Source organism: Mobula hypostoma (genome assembly GCF_963921235.1).
Source record: "Mobula hypostoma chromosome 8 unlocalized genomic scaffold, sMobHyp1.1 SUPER_8_unloc_1, whole genome shotgun sequence".
NCBI lineage: Eukaryota > Metazoa > Chordata > Chondrichthyes > Myliobatiformes > Myliobatidae > Mobula > Mobula hypostoma.
The window spans coordinates 97,918-122,343 of record NW_026948120.1 but is presented as its reverse complement, the minus strand read 5'-3'; the positions used below and the strand labels follow the sequence as shown (position 1 = coordinate 122,343).

The window sequence follows — 24,426 nt, the reverse complement described above, 5'->3', positions numbered from 1 at the left end:
CTTGTGACCTCACGATCGAACTCACTGACCCTCACACCTTACTGTCTGCCTGCACTGCACTTCTCCTGTACCTGGGAACACCACCACTTGGACATCCCCCTCCATGTCACTCGCCATCCTGCCGTTCCCTCACTGTCGCTGGGCCAAAATCATGGAATCCCCTGCCGAACAGCACTGTGGGTGTACCTACACCTCAGCGACTGCAGCGGTTCAAAAAGGCAGCTCATCACCACCTCCTCAAGGGCAGCTAGGGGTGGGCAACAAATGGTGGCTTAGCTGACAACGCCCACATCCCATGAATGAATAAATTTTTAAAAATATGCAACACCATAGCCTGCATTCTGTTCTCCTGTGCCCTCCCTCGAAGTGCTGACATATCGAATTATCTGTCTGGGTGGCACACAAACAAAATGCTGGAGGAACTCAGCAGGCCAGGCGTGTAGGGACCGGAACGGGGCACAGGGACGGGGAGGCGTGTAGGGACCGGAGCGGGGCACAGGGACGGGGAGGCGTGTAGGGACCGGAGCGGGGCACAGGGACGGGGAGGCGTGTAGGGACCAGAGCGGGGCACAGCGACGGGGAGGCGTGTAGGGACCGGAGCGGGGCACAGCGACGGGGAGGCGTGTAGGGACCGGAGCGGGGCACAGCGACGGGGAGGCGTGTAGGGACCGGAGCGGGGCACAGCGACGGGGAGGCGTGTAGGGACCGGAGCGGGGCACAGCGACGGGGAGGCGTGTAGGGACCGGAGCGGGGCACAGCGACGGGGAGGCGTGTAGGGACCGGAGCGGGGCACAGCGACGGGGAGGCGTGTAGGGACCGGAGCGGGGCACAGCGACGGGGAGGCGTGTAGGGACCGGAGCGGGGCACAGCGACGGGGAGGCGTGTAGGGACCGGAGCGGGGCACAGCGACGGGGAGGTTTTGGGACCAGAAGGGGGCACAGAGACGGGTAAGGGTGTGGGGACCAGAAGGGGGCACAGAGACAGGGAGGGGTCAACAACGAGGGAGACCCTCTGCAGTTCACGCTCCCTACCCGAGAAGTTGAGAGATCTTCTCAGACGCAAGACGGCGATGTCGTTGCTGTTGTCCTCCGAGTTGTAGTCGATAAAAGGCTGGTAGCCTGCATGGTAGATGACCGTCTGCACTGGTGTCTGGATGTCTGGTGACAGCCGGCTGACTGACCCACTCAGCACCGCCCAGCGGTTGGCAAAACGGTTCTTCCTGAAAGGGTGTGAGCGGTGGGTGCGGGGGGGGGAGGTGTTTACAGGATAAACAACAGCGATCAGTCCATCCCACGTTACCACCCGACACCCCACCATCCCAAGTCTGCACCCCGAACAAAACGGCTGGCACCCACTGGGAGGGGCTGGAAGGGTCTGCGATTGGCAAAACCATCAATCAGTGGTTGACGGTGGTTGGACAGGAGCAGGCAAGGTGAGGGTGGTGGGGGTGAGGGCGGTGGGAAGGAGGGGTACGAGAGAATGAGGGAAGCGTTGAAGTGCAGGATCCAGAGCTGGTTCCAGGGTAGGTAGGGGAGTGGGGTGGAGGGGCAATGGGAGGTTTGTGCAGATTGCCCCAGGAATTGGGATTCATTTGAGGTTTGTGGGTGGGGAAACCAGGGAAGATTAAGCTGTAAATAGTCAAGTTTGTGAGGACGGGATAGAGGCATCTGGATAAGCTGAATGGCAGCTGTACCCCCTACCACAGGAAGGAGAGGCGGTGGAGGGGAAAGGGAGGGAGAAGACGCGGCTGACTCACTGGGGGAAACAGTGGGCGGCGGTAACCACCCAGTCATCGGCGATCAACGACCCCCCGCAGAGGGGGGAGCCGTCAAACAGGAGGGCAACCTGCCACGGCCAGCGGCCGAGCTCAGCCAGTCGACCACCCACGATCCGGTCCGCCTGCAGCTTCCGACGGCCACAGTCTGCAGGAGACAGGGACAGACAGACAGAGATCAGAGAGAGTATCATGTGCATGTGCCTGCGCATGTGCGATCCGTCGCCCGGAGTCTGTGTACAGGAGTGAGCAGCGAGCGCCAGTGAGTGGTGTGCACGTGTGTCAGTGTTTGGGAGTGAGCAGTGTGCACGTGTGTCGGTGTTTGGGAGTGAGCAGCGAGCGCCAGTGAGCAGTGTGCACGTGTGTCGGTGTTTGGGAGTGAGCAGTGTGCACGTGTGTCGGTGTTTGGGAGTGAGCAGCGAGCGCCAGTGAGCAGTGTGCGCATGTGTCGGTGTTTGGGAGTGAGCAGTGAGAACCAGTGAGCAGTGTGCACGTGTGTCGGTGTTTGTGAGTGAGCAGCGAGCGCCAGTGAGCAGTGTGCGCGTGTGTCGGTGTTTGGGAGTGAGCAGCGAGCGCCAGTGAGCAGTGTGCGCGTGTGTCGGTGTTTGGGAGTGAGCAGCGAGCGCCAGTGAGCAGTGTGCACGTGTGTCGGTGTTTGGGAGTGAGCAGCGAGCAGTGGGCACGTGTGTCGGTGTTTCGGAGTGAGCAGTGAGAACCAGTGAGCAGTGTGCGCATGTGTCGGTGTTTGGGAGTGAGCAGCGAGCGCCAGTGAGCAGTGTGCACGTGTGTCGGTGTTTGGGAGTGAGCAGCGAGCGCCAGTGAGCAGTGTGCACGTGTGTCGGTGTTTGGGAGTGAGCAGTGTGCACGTGTGTCGGTGTTTGGGTGTGAGCAGCGAGTGCCAGTGAGTGGTGTGCACGTGTGTCGGTGTTTGGGAGTGAGCAGTGTGCACGTGTGTCGGTGTTTGAGAGTGAGCAGCGAGCGCCAGTGAGCAGTGTGCGCGTGTGTCGGTGTTTGTGAGTGAGCAGCGAGCGCCAGTGAGCAGTGTGCGCGTGTGTCGGTGTTTGGGAGTGAGCAGCGAGCGCCAGTGAGCAGTGTGCACGTGTGTCGGTGCTTGGGAGTGAGCAGCGAGCAGTGGGCACGTGTGTCGGTGTTTCGGAGTGAGCAGTGAGAACCAGTGAGCAGTGTGCGCGTGTGTCGGTGTTTGGGAGTGAGCAGCGAGCGCCAGTGAGCAGTGTGCACGTGTGTCGGTGTTTGGGAGTGAGCAGCGAACGCCAGTGAGCAGTGTGCACGTGTGTCGGTGTTTGGGAGTGCGCAGCGAGCGCCAGTGAGCAGTGTGCACGTGTGTCGGTGTTTGGGAGTGAGCAGTGTGCGCGTGTGTCGGTGTTTGGGTGTGAGCAGCGAGCGCCAGTGAGTGGTGTGCACGTGTGTCGGTGTTTGGGAGTGAGCAGTGTGCACGTGTGTCGGTGTTTGGGAGTGAGCAGCGAGCGCCAGTGAGCAGTGTGCACGTGTGTCGGTGTTTGGGAGTGAGCAGCGAACGCCAGTGAGCAGTGTGCACGTGTGTCGGTGTTTGGGAGTGCGCAGCGAGCGCCAGTGAGCAGTGTGCACGTGTGTCGGTGTTTGGGAGTGAGCAGTGTGCGCGTGTGTCGGTGTTTGGGTGTGAGCAGCGAGCGCCAGTGAGTGGTGTGCACGTGTGTCGGTGTTTGGGAGTGAGCAGTGTGCACGTGTGTCGGTGTTTGGGAGTGAGCAGCGAACGCCAGTGAGCAGTGTGCACGTGTGTCGGTGTTTGGGAGTGCGCAGCGAGCGCCAGTGAGCAGTGTGCACGTGTGTCGGTGTTTGGGAGTGAGCAGTGTGCGCGTGTGTCGGTGTTTGGGTGTGAGCAGCGAGCGCCAGTGAGTGGTGTGCACGTGTGTCGGTGTTTGGGAGTGAGCAGTGTGCACGTGTGTCGGTGTCTGTGAGTGAGCAGCGAGCGCCAGTGAGCAGTGTGCGCATGTGTCGGTGTTTGGGAGTGAGCAGCGAGCGCCAGTGAGCAGTGTGCACGTGTGTCGGTGTTTGGGAGTGAGCAGCGAGCGCCAGTGAGCAGTGTGCACGTATGTCGGTGTTTGGGAGTGAGCAGCGAGCAGTGGGCACGTGTGTCGGTGTTTCGGAGTGAGCAGTGAGAACCAGTGAGCAGTGTGCGCATGTGTCGGTGTTTGGGAGTGAGCAACGAGCGCCAGTGAGCAGTGTGCACGTGTGTCCGTGTTTGGGAGTGAGCAGCGAGCGCCAGTGAGCAGTGTGCACGTGTGTCGGTGTTTGGGAGTGAGCAGTGTGCGCATGTGTCGGTGTTTGGGTGTGAGCAGCGAGCGCCAGTGAGTGGTGTGCACGTGTGTCGGTGTTTGGGAGTGAGCAGTGTGCGCGTGTGTCGGTGTTTGGGTGTGAGCAGTGTGCACGTGTGTCGGTGTTTGGGAGTGAGCAGCGAGCGCCAGTGAGCAGTGTGCGCGTGTGTCGGTGTTTGTGAGTGAGCAGCGAGCGCCAGTGAGCAGTGTGCGCATGTGTCGGTGTTTAGGAGTGAGCAGCGAGCGCCAGTGAGCAGTGTGCACGTGTGTCGGTGTTTGGGAGTGAGCAGCGAGCGCCAGTGAGGGGTGTGCGTGTGTGTCGGTGTTTGGGAGTGAGCAGCGAGCAGTGGGCACGTGTGTCGGTGTTTGGTAGTGAGCAGCGAGCACCAGTGAGCAGTGTGCACGTGTGTCGGTGTTTGGAAGTGAGCAGCGAGCACCAGTGAGCAGTGTGCACGTGTGTCGGTGTTTGGGAGTGAGCAGCGAGCGCCAGTGAGCAGTGTGCACGTGTGTCGGTGTTTGGGAGTGAGCAGTGAGAACCAGTGAGCAATGTGCGCGTGTGTCAGTGTTTGGAAGTGAGCAGCGAGCACCAGTGAGCGGTGTGCGCGTGTGTCGGTGTTTGGGAGTGAGCAGTGAGAACCAGTGAGCAGTGTGCGCGTGTGTCGGTGTTTGGGAGTGAGCAGCGAGCGCCAGTGAGCGGTGTGCGCGTGTGTCGGTGTTTGGGAGTGAGCAGTGAGAACCAGTGAGCGGTGTGCGCGTGTGTCGGTGTTTATGAGTGAGCAGCGAGCGCCAGTGAGCAGTGTGCGCGTGTGTCGGTGTTTGGGAGTGAGCAGTGAGAACCAGTGAGCAATGTGCGCGTGTGTCAGTGTTTGGAAGTGAGCAGCGAGCGCCAGTGAGCGGTGTGCGCGTGTGTCAGTGTTTGGGAGTGAGCAGTGAGAACCAGTGAGCAGTGTGCGCGTGTGTCAGTGTTTGGGAGTGAGCAGCGAGCGCCAGTGAGCGGTGTGCGCGTGTGTCGGTGTTTGGGAGTGAGCAGTGAGAACCAGTGAGCGGTGTGCGCGTGTGTCGGTGTTTGTGAGTGAGCAGCGAGCGCCAGTGAGCAGTGTGCGCGTGTGTCGGTGTTTGGGAGTGAGCAGTGAGAACCAGTGAGAAGTGTGCACGTGTGTCGGAGTTTGGGAGTGAGCAGCGAGCAGTGTGCACGTGTGTCGGTGTTTGGGAGTGAGCAGCGAGCGCCAGTGAGCAGTGTGCGCGTGTGTCGGTGTTTGGGAGTGAGCAGTGAGAACCAGTGAGCAATGTGCGCGTGTGTCAGTGTTTGGAAGTGAGCAGCGAGCGCCATTGAGCGGTGTGCGCGTGTGTCGGTGTTTGGGAGTGAGCAGTGAGAACCAGTGAGCAGTGTGCGCGTGTGTCAGTGTTTGGGAGTGAGCAGCGAGCGCCAGTGAGCGGTGTGCGCGTGTGTCGGTGTTTGGGAGTGAGCAGTGAGAACCAGTGAGCGGTGTGCGCGTGTGTCGGTGTTTGTGAGTGAGCAGCGAGCGCCAGTGAGCAGTGTGCGCGTGTGTCGGTGTTTGGGAGTGAGCAGTGAGAACCAGTGAGAAGTGTGCACGTGTGTCGGAGTTTGGGAGTGAGCAGCGAGCAGTGTGCACGTGTGTCGGTGTTTGGGAGTGAGCAGCGAGCGCCAGTGAGCAGTGTGCGCGTGTGTCGGTGTTTGGGAGTGAGCAGCGAGCGCCAGTGAGCAGCGTGCGCGTGTGTCGTTGCTTGGGAGTGAGCAGTGAGAACCAGTGAGCAGTGTGCACGTGTGTCGGTGTTTGGGAGTGAGCAGCGAACAGTGTGCGCGTGTGTCGGTGTCTGGGAGTGAGCAGCGAGCAGTGTGCACGAGTGTCGGTGTTTGGGAGTGAGCAGCGAGCAGTGTGCACATGTGTCAGTGTTTGGGAGTGAGCAGCGAGCGCCAGTGAGCAGTGTGCATGTGTGTCGTTGTTTCGGAGTGAGCAGCGAGCGCCAGTGAGCAGTGTGCGCGTGTGTCGGTGTTTGGGAATGAGCAGCAAGTGCCAGTGAGCAGTGTGCACGTGTGTCGGTGTTTGGGAGTGAGCAGCGAGAACCAGTGAGCAGTGTGCACGTGTGTCGGTGTTTGGGAGTGAGCAGCGAGTGCCAGTGAGCAGTGTGCACGTGTGTCGGTGTTTGGGAGTGAGCAACGAGCGCCAGTGAGCAGTGTGCACGTGTGTCGTTGTTTCGGAGTGAGCAGTGAGAACCAGTGAGCAGTGTGCGTGTGTGTCGGTGTTTGGGAGTGAGCAGTGAGAACCAGTGAGCAGTGTGCACGTGTGTCGGTGTTTGGGAGTGAGCAGTGAGAACCAGTGAGCAGTGTGCGCATATGTCGGTGTTTGGGAGTGAGCAGCGAGCGCCAGTGAGCTGTGTGCACATGTGTCGGTGTTTGGGAGTGAGCAGCGAGCGCCAGTGAGCTGTGTGCACGTGTGTCGGTGTTTGGGAGTGAGCAGTGAGAACCAGTGAGCAGTGTGCACGTGTGTCGGTGTTTGGGAGTGAGCAGTGAGCAGTGTGCACATGTGTCGGTGTTTGGGAGTGAGCAGCGAGCAGTGTGCACGTGTGTCGGTGTTTGGGAGTGAGCAGCGAGCAGTGTGCACGTGTGTCGGTGTTTGGGAGTGAGCAGTGAGAACCAGTGAGCAGTATGCGCATGTGTCGGTGTTTGTGAGTGAGCAGCGAGCGCCAGTGAGCAGTGTGCGCGTGTGTCGGTGTGTGGGAGTGAGCAGCGAGCGCCAGTGAGCAGCAAGCGCCAGTGAGCAGTGTGCACGTGTGTCGGTGTTTGGGAGTGAGCAGTGAGCAGTGTGCACGTGTGTCGGTGTTTGGGAGGGAGCAGCGAGCAGTGTGCACGTGTGTCGGTGTTTGGGAGTGAACAGCGAGCAGTGTGCACGTGTGTCGGTGTTTGGGAGTGAGCAGCGAGCGCCAGTGAGCAGTGTGCACGTGTGTCGGTGTTTGGGAGTGAGCAGTGAGAACCAGTGAGCAGTATGCGCGTGTGTCGGTGTTTGTGAGTGAGCAGCGAGCGCCAGTGAGCAGTGTGCGCGTGTGTCGGTGTGTGGGAGTGAGCAGCGAGAGCCAGTGAGCAGTGTGCATGTGTGTCGGTGTTTGGGAGTGAGCAGCGAGCGCCAGTGAGCAGTGTGCATGTGTGTCAGTGTTTGGGAGTGAGCAGCGAGCAGTGTGCACGTGTGTCGGTGTTTGGGTGTGAGCAGCGAGCACCAGTGAGCAGTGTGCACGTGTGTCGGTGTTTGGGAGTGAGCAGCGAGCGCCAGTGAGCAGTGTGCGCGTGTGTCGGTGTTTGGGAGTGAGCAGCGAGAACCAGTGAGCAGTGTGCGCATGTGTCAGTGTTTGGGAGTGAGCATTGTGCACGTGTGTCGGTGTTTGTGAGTGAGCAGCGAGCAGTGTGCACGTGTGTCGGTGTTTGTGAGTGAGCAGCGAGCAGTGTGCACGTGTGTCGGTGTTTGGGAGTGAGCAGCGAGCGCCAGTGAGCAGTGTGCACGTGTGTCAGTGTTTGGGAGTGAGCAGCGAGCAGTGTGCACGTGTGTCGGTGTTTGGGTGTGAGCAGCGAGCGCCAGTGAGCAGTGTGCACGTGTGTCGGTGTTTGGGAGTGAGCAGCGAGCGCCAGTGAGCAGTGTGCGCGTGTGTCGGTGTTTGGGAGTGAGCAGCGAGCGCCAGTGAGCAGTGTGCGCGTGTGTCGGTGTTTGGGAGTGAGCAGTGAGAACCAGTGAGCAGTGTGCACGTGTGTCGGTGTTTGGGAGTGAGCAGCGAGCGCCAGTGAGCAGTGTGCATGTGTGTCGGTGTTTGGGAGTGAGCAGTGTGCACGTGTGTCGGTGTTTGGGAGTGAGCAGCGAGCGCCAGTGAGGGGTGTGCGCGTGTGTCGGTGTTTGGGAGTGAGCAGCAAGCGCCAGCGAGCAGTGTGCGCATGTGTCAGTGTTTGGGAGTGAGCAGTGAGAACCAGTGAGCAGTGTGCGCGTGTGTCGGTGTTTGTGAGTGAGCAACGAGCAGTGTGCGCGTGTGTCAGTGTTTGGGAGTGAGCAGTGAGAACCAGTGAGCAGTGTGCACGTGTGTCGGTGTTTGGGAGTGAGCAGCGAGCGCCAGTTAGCAGTGTGCGCGTGTGTCGGTGTTTGGGAGTGAGCAGCGAGCGCCAGTGAGCGGTGTGCACATGTGTCGGTGTTTGGGAGTGAGCAGCGAGCGCCAGTGAGCAGTGTGCACGTGTGTCGGTGTTTGGGAGTGAGCAGTGTGCACGTGTGTCGGTGTTTGGGAGTGAGCAGCGAGCAGTGTGCGCGTGTGTCGGTGTTTGGTAGTGAGCAGCGAGCGTCAGTGAGCAGTGTGCACGTTGGTCGGTGGTTGGGAGTGAGCAGTGTGCACGTGTGTCGGTGTTTGGGAGTGAGCAGCGAGCAGTGTGCGCGTGTGTCAGTGTTTGGGAGTGAGCAGTGTGCACGTGTGTCGGTGTTTGGGAGTGAGCAGCGAGAACCAGTGAGCAGTGTGCACGTGTGTCGGTGTTTGGGAGTGAACAGCGAGCAGTGTGCGCGTGTGTCAGTGTTTGGGAGTGAGCAGTGAGTGCCAGTGAGCAGTGTGCACGTGTGTCGGTGTTTGGGAGTGAGCAGTGTGCGCCAGTGAGCAGTGTGCACGTGTGTCAGTGTTTGGGAGTGAGCAGTGAGCGCCAGTGAGCAGTGTGCACGTGTGTCGGTGTTTGGGAGTGAGCAGCGAGCGCCAGTGATTGGTGTGCACGTGTGTCGGTGTTTGGGAGTGAGCAGCGAGCAGTGTGCACGTGTGTCGGTGTTTGGGAGTGAGCAGCGAGCAGTGTGCACGTGTGTCGGTGTTTGGGAGTGAGCAGCGAGCTGTGTGCGCGTGTGTCGGTGTTTGGGAGTGAACAGTGAGCAGTGTGCACGTGTGTCAGTGTTTGGGAGTGAGTGAGTGATGCAAGTTTGGGCCGTGCCCTGGTGAGGGAAAGTGTGTTGCATGTTGGGCAGACACTGACAACAGTATCCATGATTGATCAGATGTAATCACAGGATAACGATGGCTCACCTTGACACTGAACGGACAGAGCGATCCGGGATGGACAGGAACTGTCAATGAAAGCAGAATGGTTACCGACCAATCAGCCAGGAAACACACTCACCCCAATGCACCATATTCGGTGACAGACCCGTCCCCACCGGTCTAAACCACGGTGTTACACACTGACATACCCCTCCCCACCAGCACTGCATCCCGGTAACAGACGCAGCCCCACTGGTACTCTAGCCAGTGTACCCCAGTGTTATACAGTGACAGACCAGTTCCCGCCGGTACTGTACTCCAGTGTTATACAGTGACAGACCAGTTCCCACCGGTACTGTACCCCAGTGTTATACAGTGACAGACCAGTTCCCACCGGTACTGTACCCCAGTGTTATACAGTGACAGACCAGTTCCCACCAGTACTGTACCCCAGTGTTATACAGTGACAGATCCATCCCCACCAGTACCGTACCCCAGTGTTATACAATGACAAACCCATCCCCACTGGTACCGTACCCCAGTGTTATACAGTGACAAACCCATCCCCACCAGTACCGTACCCCAGTGTTATACAGTGACAAACCCATCCCCACCGGTACGGTACCCATGTTATACAGTGACAAACCCATCCCCACCGGTACCGTAACCCAGTGTTATACAGTGACAAACCCATCCCCACAAGTACCGTACCCCAGTGTTATACAGTGACAAACCCACCCCCACCGGTACCGTACCCCAGTGTTATACAGTGACAAACCCATCCCCACCAGTACCGTACCCCAGTGTTATACAGTGACAAACCCATCCCCACCGGTACCGTACCCCAGTGTTATACAGTGACAAACCCATCCCCACCAGTACCATACCCCAGTGTTATACAGTGACAAACCCATCCCCACCAGTACCGTACCCCAGTGTTATACAGTGACAAACCCATCCCCACCGGTACCGTACCCATGTTATACAGTGACAAACCCATCCCCACCGGTACCGTAACCCAGTGTTATACAGTGACAAACCCATCCCCACCGGTACCGTACCCCAGTGTTATACAGTGACAAACCCATCCCCACCGGTACCGTACCCCAGTGTTATACAGTGACAAACCCATCCCCACCAGTACCGTACCCCAGTGTTATACAGTGACAAACCCATCCCCACCAGTACCGTACCCCAGTGTTATACAGTGACAAACCCATCCCCACCAGTACCGTACCCATGTTATACAGTGACAGACCCGTCCCCACTGGTACCACTCATACATTTAACCCAGTATTAAGTATTTTAGGAAATGCGGCTTCATTTAGTTACCATGGGAACAGGACCTCCTGCAGTTTACCAGCTCCCGAGTGCCGTGGTATGTTCACACAGTAGAACTGGGCTGTCCGATTCAATCTGGGGTCTTCGATACGACTCTCAGAAACTGATAACATTCTGCAGACAGAATTGAGTTTTAAACTCAGCTGCACACACTGGGTCAGTAACAGTAATCAGAACTGATCCGGTGGGTGGGTGGGTGAGAGAGAGAGAGCGAGAGAGCGAAAGGAAAATTGTGGGGGGCAATTAGCCAGGGTCCCTGCTCGCTGTCACTGTCCAGTGACTGGTTGTCATGGAGACGGGATGGGTTGTAGGCTAAAGAGGTAGAGGAGGACAAGGAAGTGGACGACAATCTCAATAAGATTTTTTGATTCAGCCTTCGCTATGGAAGAATGGCAGAAATTGAAGAGTGTCAGGGGGCAGAAGTGAACGCAGTTTTCATTATTAGGGAGGTGGGTGCTTGGGAAGCAGGAAGGTCTGAAGATAGACAAGTCACCTGGACCAGATGAACTTCACCCCAGGGGTCTGAGAGAGGTGACTGAAGAGACTATGGTGACTATGGTATAATCATCTTTTAAGTATCACTGAATTCAGGAAAAGTTCCTGGAGACTGGAAAACTGCAAATGTCACTGCACTCTTTATGAAGGGAGGGAGGCAGAAGAAAGGAAATTATAGGCCAATTAGCCTGGCTTCAGTGAAGATGTTGGAGTCCATTATTAAGGATGAGGTTTCAGGGTACTTGGAGGCACATGATAAAATAGGCCAAAATATGGGAAACCTTGACTGACAAACCTGTTGGAATTCTTTAAGGAAATAAGCAGGACAGACAAACGAGAGTTGGCTGATGTTGTTTACTTGGATTTTCAGAAGGCCTTTGACAAAATGCACAAATTAGGCTGCTAAACGAGTTAAGAGCCCATGGTATTACAGGAAAGATTCTAACATGGGTAGAGCATTAGCTGAGAACACTGGGGGTGACGGGGTAGGGGGAGACCACTGGGGAGCATTGGCTGATTGACAGGAGGCAAAGAGTGGGAATAAGAGTGGGCTTGGCTGCCAGTGACTAGTGGTGTTCTGTAGGGATCAGTGTTGGGACCACTTTGTTTCACGTTATTTGTAAATGGCTTGGATACGGAATTGATGGCTTTGTGGCCGTTTGCAGATGATACAAAGATAGGTGGAGGGTGATAGTGTTGAGGAAACTGAGTCTGCAGAAGGGCTTAGACAGATTAGAAGAGAAAGCTCAGGAAGGGCAGATGGAAGACAGTGTATGATCATGCACTTTGGAAGAAGGAATAAAGCTGTAGACTATTTTCAAAGTGGGGAGAAAGTTCAGAAATCAGATGTGCAAAGGCACTTGGGAGATCTGTGCAGGTTTCCCTAAAGGTTAACTTACAGGTCGATTCGGTGGTGAGGAAGACAAATACAATGTTAACATTCATTTCTTGAGGACGAGAAGGTTGTGATGTGCTCAGGCTGCAACTGGAGTACTTTGAGCAGTTTTAAGCTCCAGAGATAAGGAAGCATATGCTAGCATCGGAGGGTCACGAAGAGAGGGTCACAGAGATGGGGAGGGGTGTAGGGGCCAGAGGGGGTCACAGGGAGGGGTGTAGGGGCCAGAGGGGGTCACAGGGAGGGGTGTAGGGGCCTGAGGGGGCCACAGAGAGGAGAGGGGTGTAGGGGCCAGAGGGTGTCACAGAGACCGGGAGGGGTGTAAGGGCCTGAGGGGGTCATAGAGAGGGGAGGGGTGTAGGGGCCAGAGGGGGTCACAGAGACCGGGAGGGGTGTAGGGGCCGGTAAGGGTCACAGAGAGGGGAGGGGTGTAGGGGCCGGTAAGGGTCACAGAGAGGGGAGGGGTGTAGGGGCCGGTAGGGGTCACAGAGAGGGGAGGGGTGTAGGGGCCAGAGGGGGTCACAGAGACAGGGAGGGGGGTAAGGGCCTGAGGGGATCACAGAGACAGGGAGGGGTGTAGGGGCCAGAGGGGGTCACAGAGAGGGGAGGGGTGTAGGGGCCAGAGGGGGTCACAGAGACCGGGAGGGGTGTAGGGGCCAGAGAGGGTCACAGAGACGGGGAGGGGTGTAGGGGCCAGATGGGGTCACAGGGAGGGGTGTAGGGGCCTGAGGGGGCCACAGAGAGGAGAGGGGTGTAGGGGCCAGAGGGTGTCACAGAGACCGGGAGGGGTGTAGGGGCCGGTAGGGGTCACAGAGACCGGGAGGGGTGTAGGGGCCGGTAGGGGTCACAGAGAGGGGAGGGGTGTAGGGGCCGGTAGGGGTCACAGAGAGGGGAGGGGTGTAGGGGCCAGAGGGGGTCACTGAGAGGGGAGGGGTGTAGGGGCCGGTAGGGGTCACAGAGAGGGGAGGGGTGTAGGGGCCAGAGAGGATCACAGAGACGGGGAGGGGTGTAGGGGCCAGAGAGGGTCACAGAGAGGGGAAGGGTGTCGGGGCCAGAGGGGGTCACAGGGAGGGGTGTAGGGGCCTGAAGGGGCCACAGAGAGGAGAGGGGTGTAGGGGCCAGAGGGTGTCACAGAGACCGGGAGGGGTGTAGGGGCCAGAGGGGGTGACAGAGAGGGGAGGGGTGTAGGGGCCGGTAGGGGTCACAGAGAGGGGAGGGGTGTAGGGGCCAGAGGGGGTCACAGGGAGGGGAGGGGTGTAGTGGCCGGTGGAGGTCACAGAGAGGGGAGGGGTGTAGGGGTCACAGAGAGGGGAGGAGTGAAAGGGCTGAAGAGATTATAGAGACACATCACTGCACCCACCTTACAAACCCCATCTGCTCACAGCCCAGACGAGCCACATCATTGTTGCCTGGTGAGGAGCAGATGAACCTCCAGATACCCCTCTCAGAGTCGTAGATAGTCAGATGTTCGCCTCCGCTGACCTGTACTGTAGACAGATTGGTACATACGACCGCCTGAGTCTCGGACTTCAAATCCATCACCCCCACCACTTGCCAATCTCCCCCTACTCTGTCACCCCTAGAGTTCACCATTCTCCCCCTGCCCCCTCACCCCCAGTGTTCACCAACCTCCCCTACCCCATCACCCCCAGTGTTCACCAACCTCCCCCTACCCGTCACCCCCAGAGTTCACCAGTCTCCCCTACCCCATCACTCCCAGTGTTCACCAGTCTCCCCTACCCCATCACCCCCAGTGTTCACCAACCTCCCCCTACCCATCACCCCGTGTTCACCATTCTCCCCTACCCCATCACCCCCAGAGTTCACCATTCTCCCCCACCCCTTCACCCCCAGTGTTCACCAGTCATCCCCCTACCCCATCACCCCCAGTGTTCACCAGTCATCCCCCTACTCCATCACCTCCAGTGTTCACCCGTCAATAGACAATAGGTGCAGGAGTAGGCCATTCAGCCCTTCGAGCCAACACCACCATTCACTGTGATCATGGCTGATCATCCACAATCAGTATCCAGTTCCTGCCTTCTCCCCATATCCCTTCACTCTGCTATCTTTAAGAGCTCTACCTAACTCTTTCTTGAAAGAATCCAGAGAATTGGCCTCCACTGCCTTCTGAGGCACAGCATTCCACAGAACCACAACCCTCTGTGTGAAAAAGTTTTTCCTCAACTCCGTTCTAAATTGTCTACCCTTTATTCTTAAACTGTGGCCTCTGGTTCTGGACTCCCCCAACATCGGGAACATGTTTCCTGCGTCTAGCGTGTCCAATCCCTTAATAATCTTACATGTTTCAATCAGATCCCCTCTCATCCTTCTACATTCCAGTGTATACAAGCCCAGTCGCTCCAGTCTTTCAACATATGACATTCCTGCCATCTCTGAAATTAACCTTGTGAACCTACGCTGCACTCCCTCAATAGCAAGAATGTCCTTCCTCAAATTTGGAGACCAAAACTGCACCCAATATTCCAGGTGGGGCCTCACCAGGGCCCTGTACAGCTGCAGAAGGACCTCTTTGCTCCTATACTCAAATCCCCTTGTTATGAAGGCCAACATGTCATTAGCTTTCTTCACTGCCTGCTGTACCTGTATGCTTATTTTCAGTGACTGATGAACAAGGACACCTAGATCTCATTGTACTTCCCCTTTTCCTAACTTGACACCATTCAGATAGTAATCTGCCTTCCTGTTCTTGCCAGCAAAGTGGATAACCTCACATTTATCCGCATTAAACCGCATCTGCCCACTCACCCAACCTGTCCAAGTCATCCTGCATTATCCCAACATCCTCCTCACATTTCACACTGCCACCCAGCTTTGTGTCATCTGCAAATTTGCTAATGTTACTTTTAATCCCTTCATCTAAATCATTAATGTATATTGTAAATAGCTGTGGTCCCAGCACCGAGCCTTGCGGTACCCCACTAGTCACTGCCTGCCATTCTGAAAGGGACCCGTTAATCCCTCCTCGTTGTTTCCTGTCTGCCAACCAATTTTCTATCCTTATCAGTACCCTACCCCCAATACCATGTGCTCTAATTTTGCACCCTGACCTCCTATGTGGGACCTTATCAAAGGCTTTCTGAAAGTCCAGGTACACTACATCCACTGGCTTTCCCATCTCCATTTTCATAGTCACATTCTCAAAAAATTCCAGAAGATTGGTCAAGCATGATTTCCCCTTCGTAAATCCATGCTGACTCGGACCTATCCTGCCACTGCTATCCAAATATGCCACTATTACATCTTTTATAATTGATTCCAGCATATTCCCCACCACTGATGTCAGACTAACTGGTCTATAATTGCCTGTTTTCTCTCTCCCTCCTTTCTTATTTTTTCTAAACTCCACGTATCCATCCAGGAGTCTCTTTAAAGACCCTATCATTTCCGCCACTGGCAGCCCATTCCACGAACTCACCACTCTCTGCATAAAAAACCTACCCCTGACGTCTCTTCTGTACCCACTTCCAAGCACCGTAAGACTATGCCCTCTCATGCTAGCCATTTCAGCCCAGGGAAAAAGCCTCTGACTATTCACACAATCAATGCCTCTCATTATCTTCTACACCTCTATCAGGTCACCTCTCATCCTCCATCACTCTCCAAGGAGAAAAGGCCGCATTCACTCAACCCGTTTTCATAAGGCATGCTCCCCAATCCAGGCAACATCCTTGTAAATCTCTGCACCCTTTCTATAGTTTACACATCCTTCCTGTAGCACTTCCTCTGGCAGCCCGTTGCATACACACACAACCACTGGGTGGAAAAGTCTCCCCTCAGGTCCCTATTAAATCTTTTCCCTCATCTTAAACCTGTGCAACTCCCCTACCCTGGGGGAAAAGACCGTAACCATCCACCTTATCAACACCCCTCATGGTTTTATAAACTTCCATAAGGTCCTCAGCCTCCAGTCCAGGGAAGATAGATCCAGCCTCTCCTTCTAACGCACCCCCTGCAGACCCGGGAACATCTCCGTAAATCTTTCCTGGTCTAACCACGTAGATGTCACGGCCAAGAAAGCTCACAAATGCCTCCACTTCCTCAGGAGGCCAAAGAAATTCAGCACCACCCCATGGACACGCCATAGAGAGCACCCTATGCGGGTGATGCATGGCTGGGGACAGCAACCGCTCTGCCTGGGACCACGACAAACTGCAAAGCTGTGGACACAGCTGAGCACATCACAGGAACCAGCCTCCCCTCCATGGACTCTGTCTACTCATCTCACTGCGTCAGTAAAGTCACCAGCATAATCAAAACCCCGACCTGCCCCGGACATTCTCCCTTCTCCCCTCTCCCATCAGGCAGACGATGCCAAAGCCTGAAACTGCAAGGCTCAAGGAGAGCTTCTACCCCCCTGTTATGAGACTATTAAACAGTCCCTTAGTGCAATGAGATGGACTCCAGACTTCACAATCTACCTTGTTATGACCTTGTACATCACCGTTTCCCTGCACTTTACTGTTACTGTTTTACCTCGTGCTACTTCAACACACTGTGTATGATTTGATCTGTATGAACAAACTTATCTCTGTATCTCAGCACTTGTGGCAACAATAAATCAATTGCAGTACACCCTCTCCATCTTAATGACATCCTTCCTATCGCTGGGAGACCAGAACTACACACAATACTCCAAGTGCGGTCTCACCAACGTCCTGCACAGCTGTAACGTGACGTCCCAGCTCCTGTACTCAGTGCCCTGACTGTTAAAGCAAGACCCTCAACAGTATTGATGAACTGAAGGTCCTTGGGATCCAAGGTCATAGCTCTCTGGTTGACAGGGGTGGTCAAGAAGGCATATGGCATACTTCCAGCTATTAGTCGAGGCATTGTGTTCTAAAGTCAGGAAGTTGTGTTGCAGCTTTATAAAACTCGAGGTAAGCTGCATCTGGAGTGTTGCATGTCGTTCCGGTTGCCCCATTATAGGAAGGATACAGAGGCTTGGAAAGGGTGGAGAAGAGGTTACCGAGATACCGCCTGGATTGAAGGGAATGTGCTGTAACCTTGGGCTGTTTTTTCCCTGGAGCGGCAGAGACTGAGGGGAGATCTGATAGCGGTTTATATGATTATGAGACAAAGAGAGAGTGGACAGGCAGTATCTTGTTCTCAGGGTTGAAAGGTCTAATTCCAGAGGGCATACATTTAAGGTGAGGAGCCAATTTCAAAGTTGAGGGGCAATTTTTTTTTTAAAATACAGTGCAGTAGGTGCCTGGAATGCACTGGCTGGGACAGTAGCAGAGGCAGACACACATTTAGACAGACACATGACTGAGGAAAAGTTGGGTATGGACGTTGTGTAAGGAGATGGGATTAGTTTAGTTGGCCATTTTATTACTAATTTAATTGGTTCAGCACAATACAGTGAGCTGATGGGACTGCTCCTGAGCTGTACTGCTCTAGGCTTTCTTCACCACCCGTCTCCCTGTGTCGTTACCTTCAGGGAACCATGTACCTTGTGCCCCTGGTTTACAACACTCCCCAGGATCCTGTCGTTCACTGACTGAGTCCCACCCTGGTTTAACTTCCCAAAATGAAACACCTCACACTCGTTAGTTCTGTTAATGGTAGGTTAACCTTAAAGAATTCACAAGTCATTGCTCAAAAGACAAGCTGAGAAAGGGGATAAAATTCTCTCACACAGAATTTTTATATCTTCAACTGGCATTTCTTGATACAAGTGCAGAAGACATGGTTTTGCAGTTGGTGGGTTGGTGGGGGTGGGGGGAGGAATATATTATGATATGGGTGGGTGCGGAGACCAGCGGAGATGAAGGACAATGTGAAAGGTGCAAGGGGACTTGAGGACAGACTGCAAATCAAAAGATTGGTGGCAATCCAAAATGAAATTCACAGAGACAGGTGGTGTCCAAGACATTTACTTTCAATCTGTACAACCAGTAACAAACTTCATACCTTTTCTCTCCTATGATAACAGACAATGCTTAAAAACTCACTTGCTCATTCAGCGTCAGTGTTCCTGGTGTGGGTTTGACCCAGGGATACGGAGACTGGAACTGTGCACGGTGCTCCCGGTGTGGGTCTGACCCAGGAATACGGAGACTGGAACTGTGCACGGTGCTCCCGGTGTGGGTCTGACTCAGGGATATGGAGACTGGAACTGTGCACGGTGTTCCCGGTGTGGGTCTGACCCGGGGATATGGAGACTGGAACTGTGCGCGTTGTTCCCGGTGTGGGTCTGACTCAGGGATATGGAGATGGGAACTGTCCATGGTGCTCCCGGTGTGGGTCTGACTCAGGGATATGGAGATGGGAACTGTACATGGTGCTCTAAAGTTTGTTACACATACCACCACTCATCTTGAGCAACCACCAACACTTACCATCGTAAAGATCGGTATTGGATTTCCGGACATAAAATACTGGAAAGAGACACAGAGATTCGATTATTTTGAATTCAACTCACAACCACCTGCATGTTAACAGTAACTTTTTAATGTTACAAAATACTATTTTGCCTACACCAAACAGAAAAGGAACTTTATCACATATCGTTCAGGGAGAATCTGCCTCTCACCAGGGTTTGATCACGACCACCATGTCCCTGCCGAAAAGTTAAATTGCAGATTGAGTTGGTGGTGGGGAAGGCAAGTGCAATGTTAGTGTTAATTTCGAAAGGACTAGAATACAAAAACAAGGATGTAAAGCTGAGGCTTTATAAGGCACTGGTGAGGCCTCACTTGGAGTATCAGGAGCAGACTTGGGCCTCTTATCCAAGAAAGGATGTGCTGACATTGGAGGGGGTTCAAAGGAGGTTCAAGAAAATGATTCTGGGAATTCAGGGCTCATCATACTAGGGGTATTTGATGGCTCTGGGCCTAGAGTGACTGGAATTCAGAAGAATGAGGGGGGAATCTCACTGAAACGTAACAAATGTTGAAAGGTCTAGGTAGAATAGACATGGAGAAGATGCTTCCAACAGTGGGGGATTCTAGGATGCGAGGACACAACCTCAGAAAAGAGGGGTGTCCATTTAGAACAGAGAAGAAAAGGAATTTCTATAGTCAGGGTGGTGACTCTCTGGAATTCATTGCCACAGACAGCTGTGGAGGCCAGATCATTGAGTGTATTTAAGGCAGAGGTTGATAGATTCTCGACAAGTCTGGGCATGGAAGGTTATCAGGAGAATGGGGTTGAGGGGGAAATGGATCAGCCATGATCAAATGACGGAGCAGACTCGATGGGCTGAATGGCCTCATTCCCAATGTCTTATGGTCCTGCCTGCCTGTCAGTGTGGACGCCCACCAGCCTGTCTCTCAGCAGGTGCCCGTCTAGCATCCCTGTAAAAGTAATGTGAAAAATGAAACAGACACACTGAAATGTTCACACATCAATCACTTTATGGACCAAGTACAGCATGTACTGCCCCACTCCAGCATGAGCAGTCAATCACGTGCTGGAGGTTGAATGGAAACCAATGGCAGATTCAATACTCAATACAATAAAAGAGTACCTTGCATACTGATTCTCAGAATTTTCAATTAACACATTTGCATGTTTTTCAAATAATATCCCTTTTCTTTTCTCAAGATGAAATGATATTCATAATTATATTAACTCTTTTTGAAAATTACTTGAACAATTATTTATAACTAAATTGAACAGATTTCAACCTTGTCACACACTCCCCCCAAAAAAGAGGTGTTGTCCTGACACCTTCTCCAGGTGTTAAACTTGAATCACTACTTTTCTCGTATGAAACACTCCTTTGGTAGCTGATCTAGGAACTGAGGCACAGATCATTGATGTTACATAATTACAAGGCAAGGCCTGATACTGATGTGGCCTACAGTCTGTATGTTGTGTCATGTGGGGTTACCAACCTCATTTTGGTGGTCGTGGCTCTCTCCGAGGAAACGAGTTCTCTTGTCTTTGCTCCATCTGGTTGTCTGGCTCATCATTCGCAGGGGACAATACAGGAACTGGTATTGGTTCACACGCAGGAAAATCACTTGGGTCACTTGGTTTGGATGAAGGTCTGGGGTTCACATGCGGACAAGCTGAACAACTGTTCCTTCTCAGGCGTTTGTCGCTGGAAGCATTGTGAATCCTCAGCCCTCAGTAGCTGCTCAGCAGGTTGTATTGGCTCTACTTCAAAACCACTGCAGTCCTTGCTACTGTGAGGTTGGGACATTCGACTTGGTGGTAATATTCATGCTCAGTGTCGCTGGCTGGTTCACTCACTTCCCTTCCTGTAGGTGGAGGAGCCCCGCTACTCCATTTGGCAGACAGCCTCGCTTTGTTGTGGTTCCTATTTGTGGTTCAGCATCCAAAGGCAGATGTTCACGTGGCATGAGAAGATTGCGATGTAGTACGCTGGATCTTCCCCTTCCTTGTTCAGGGTTAACCTCATAGATTGGCACATCCACCCCAACCTTCCATACAACAATATGGATGCAGACCTCCCAATAGCTTCCACACTTCGCAGACATCTGAGGGGTGTCAGATTCTTCACTAGGACACCGACCCCAGGTTGTTAGCTCTGTAAATCTCACTCTGCCATCATCATTTCTCTTGGCTCTCCCCGGAACCCTTTGCGTATACTTCTTGGCAATCTGATGGGCTTCTTGCATCCCTCTTTTCCATCTTTCCAAGTATTCACTGTGGGTTGTAGGTCAGTGTTTGACAATCTCCCGAAGATAAGGCAGAATGCACCCTGTTACTCCCAACCTTGGACAGTTTTAAGCATAACCCATTTCATTCAATGACTTGTCCCAATTTTCTTTTTGTCCTTCTGCAGAAGGGTCTGGTTGATCCTCTCAACTTGCCCGTTTCCCTGAGCACAGTATGGTGTGGCTCCCGCCCGTCTCTCCGGGGTGGGGAGGGTTGGTATGGTGTGGCCCCTGCCTGCTCCCCCGGGAGGGGGGGGTACAGTGTGGCCCCCGCCTGTCTCCTGGTGGGGGGAGATATGGTTTGGCTCCCGCCCGCTCCCCCCATCGGGATGCGTTACGGTGTAGTTCTCAATCCTGCCACACCGCTATGTTTTTTCTCAGTTGCACGAACAGTTGGTTCCCCTTGGTCATTGCTTATCCGTGATGGGAACCCAAACTTCAGGGCAAAATCATCGAAAAGATGGCCAGCAAGTTTCTCCTGACTTCGATGTTGTGGCGTATGCCTGTGCAAATTGTGTAAAATCGTCAGTAATCATCAAAATGTACTCGTACTCACCCTTGAACTTGTCCCAGTGAAGGAAGTCCACTGACACAAGCTCAAACAGCTGCATTGTCGCGATGCTCGAGTGGTGCCCTTGTCGAGACAGGTACAGACTCACAGCACATGGTGCTGAATGCCCCTCTGCAGGCGAGGCACTGGACACTGGTGGAGCTGGCATCTTGGCAAGTTGACGTTTTCTACCTCTAACTACACAGAGACTGCCATGGAACAGGGTACGTCTGCACTTCAATGGCATGGACTTTGGCCCCACTGAATTGAATGAGATTTCTTCCGTGCACTCACTCACAGTTGTTTCCATGGCTACTGGCATTCGAGACACCTCCTTTTCCCGGGTGGTAACAGGTAGTAGGAATCTGTCAGTTCAGCAACACACCTACAGCTGGTTGCATTCAGCTTTGCTGAAGACAGCACATACGCGAGGGGCTGTTGTCACTGTGAACGTTGGGACATAGTACAGGTAATCCCTAAATTTCTCAGTATTTGCCCACTTCACGTCAAGGAATTCCAATTTCCCGCTGGTAGTTTTTTTCTGCATTCTTCAACGTCCGTGAACCATAGGTCATGACTCTCAATTTGCCATCTTGCTTTTGATTGTAGACTGCTCCCAACCCCTGACTGGAGGCACCAATGTGGAAACTGAACGGCTGTGCACAGGCTGGGAACCCCAGCCCAGGCCGCTGTACTAGGCTGTCAACCAACTGCTCCAAAGTTTCTTCATGTCTCTCTGTCCAAGTGATCGGTTTGTAAGAGGGCACACAGTTCCTCTTCTTGTTTGTCTTTCTAATGCTACCCTGAGCTGATTTTTGGTCACTGTCATCTCTGCTTTTTAACAGGTCACAGAGGGAAGTCACGATTCAAGAGAAATCCTTAGTGTACAGCTGATAGTAGCTTAATAGACCCAGACTCTTGCTCAGCTCTCCCACTGTGTCTGGTCTCTCCTCTTTCAGTGCTGTTGCTGCCGCGGTGTCTGCAGGATCCATCTGACTTACCCCTGTCGACACTATCCTGCCCAGGTAGTGAACTCACACTTGCTGGGTGTTAGTTTCACTCCATGGGTGGGAGGAGAAGATGGCGGTGCGACGCAGTGCGCGCAGCTCTCTGGTGAAGTGATATCGTATTTGTTAAGTAGGGACCGTGCACAATTCTGATTTGATGGAGACAAACGTGAGAAGGCACAGAGGAACATCTGGAGAAATGTCTGAAATGCCCGGTTCGCTGCCGCTGCTACTGTGCGATCGAGAATCTCCGGAGGGAAGGCCCCAAAATCCCCGGCTTTGCCTGCTGCTGGCAACCGAGGCTGGGGTCAAAGCATTCGGCAGAGATGGTGCTCGGTACTCGGTGTCAGGGGGCTGATCGGAGCTCAAAGTTTTCGGACGACTCAGAGTCGGACTGTGGTCGGGCATGGCAGGGAGAGTTTTCTTTCTTCTCCCGTCTGTGTGAGATGTGGGACTTTTGAGAGAATTTGAACTTTTTTTTACTGTGCCCATGGCCTGTTCTTCATCAAGTTATGGTATTGTTGCACTGTTGTAACTATATGTTATCATTATGTGGTTTTTGTTAGTTTTTCAGTCTTGGTCTGTCCTGTGTTTCTGTGATATCACACTGGAGGAATATTGTATCATTTCTTAATGCATGCATTACTAAATGACAATAAAAGAGGACTGCGTGTCCTTATGGTCTAATCTAATCTAATCTGCCTGCATTCGCTGTGCCTCTCTTCTCATCACATCAACATGCTCATCAAAGGTCTTAGTGAACACTGGCATGTCATCCAGGTGTGATACACAGACTTCATCTCTTAATCCTTCAAGGCACTCCTCCATGAATCATTGGAAAGGCTCTGGGTGCATTCATAAGTCCAAAGTGGATCCGAACCCACTCATACAAGCCCCAGGGGGTTATGAAGGCTGATAGTGGCCTGCTTTTCTTCATCATAAATCCTTGGTGGTATGCTTCGCCTTGGTCATGTAACAAGAACCAAGCCTTACCCCCAAGCTGCCCATAATGTCCGGCACTGGTGGAAGGGACTGGGCATCAGGGGAGCGGGACTGGGCACTGACCACGTTACTGCCTGCGACAGGTGGGCTTCGGAGTTGGTGTGTGAAGGCAGCATGCAGTGTAACCATGGGTGATTATCTTGGATGTTTCTCTTGCGATTGTAGGACCCATAAGACCACAAGACCCTAAGACTTAAGAACAGAATTAGGCCATTCGGCCCGTCTAGCCTGCTCCGCGATTCAATCACAGCTGGTCCTTTTTTGCCCTCCTCAGCCCCACTCCCCACCCATCTCCCTGTAACCTTTGATGCCTTGGCCAATCAAGAGCCTATCAATCTCTGCTTTAAATACACCCAAATGACCTGGCCTCCACTGCTACCTGTGGTAACAAATTCCACAAATTCACCAGATGCAAATTTCTCCACATCTGTTTTAAATGGACGTCCCTCTATCCTGAGGCTGTGCCCTCTTGTCCTAGACTCCCTCACCATGGGAAACATTCTTCCCACATCTACTCTGTCTAGGCCTTTCAACATTCGAAAGGTTTCTATGAGATCTCCCCTCATCTTTCTGAATTCCAGCGAGTACAGTCCCAGAGCCATCAAATGTTCCTCGTACGATAACCCTTTCATTCCCAGAATCATCCTTGCGAACCTCCTCTGGACCCTCTCCAATGCCAGCACATCTTTTCTAAGATGAGAAGCCCAAACCTGTTCACAATACTAAGGTGAAGCCTCACCAGTGCCTTATAAAGCCTCAGCTTCACATCCCTACTCTTGTATTCTAGACCTCTCGAAATGAATGCTAACATTGCATTTGTCTTCCTCACCACCAACTCAACCTGCAGTTAACCTTTACGGACATTGATATTGTAAGATGCCGCAGTTCAGTGGCGCGACAGATGGTGAGGATCTTGCGTTGCCTTGGTTGTAGTGAGAACCAAGCCAGTTGCTGCGGTTCAGGAGAGGAGACGCCCGAGGGTGTAATGAGACATCCGTGCTCAGTTGGGAACTGGCCTCTCCGGTCGGTGCTGCCCTCCAGTGTTCAATCGGCAGAATGACAGGCTTGATAGCAGTGGCTGCACACTGACAAGAACTGCACCCGCAATTCACAGGACAAGTCCTTCAGGGACTTGGGCTATATATTTTTTTTTCTGTGTGACGATTTCTTTTGCTTGCTATTTTGAAAGTGCTGTGTATGGCTTAGCACGAGAGGAATGCTGTTTTATTTGCCTGTATTCATGTGGGGTTGAATGACAATTAAACTTGAATTTGAATTTGAAATAGGGGATTGTGGGCCAGCATAGATTAAGTGGGCCGATGGGCCTGTTTTTGTGGTATAGCACTTGATCCTGTAGTTTCACACAAGCATTAAAAGCAACACACGATTTTTATA

At 53.6% G+C, this 24,426-nt stretch overlaps 1 protein-coding gene across 5 annotated transcripts in view; it reads right to left on the bottom strand.

Moving 5' to 3' along the window:
• hpn (hepsin) overlaps positions 1 to 24,426 on the bottom strand; it is a 79,404-nt gene that overhangs the window by 40,789 nt on the left and 14,189 nt on the right. For all 5 annotated transcript variants that reach the window (XM_063038943.1, XM_063038942.1, XM_063038944.1 and 2 more), the window contains 6 exons: positions 18,184 to 18,222; positions 13,179 to 13,305; positions 10,420 to 10,542; positions 9,133 to 9,173; positions 1,757 to 1,922; positions 1,032 to 1,219 (listed from right to left, as the gene is read on the bottom strand). In XM_063038943.1, coding sequence (XP_062895013.1) covers positions 1,032 to 1,219; positions 1,757 to 1,922; positions 9,133 to 9,173; positions 10,420 to 10,542; positions 13,179 to 13,305; positions 18,184 to 18,222 — 684 coding nt within the window. The remainder of the gene's footprint in view (positions 1 to 1,031; positions 1,220 to 1,756; positions 1,923 to 9,132; positions 9,174 to 10,419; positions 10,543 to 13,178; positions 13,306 to 18,183; positions 18,223 to 24,426) is intronic.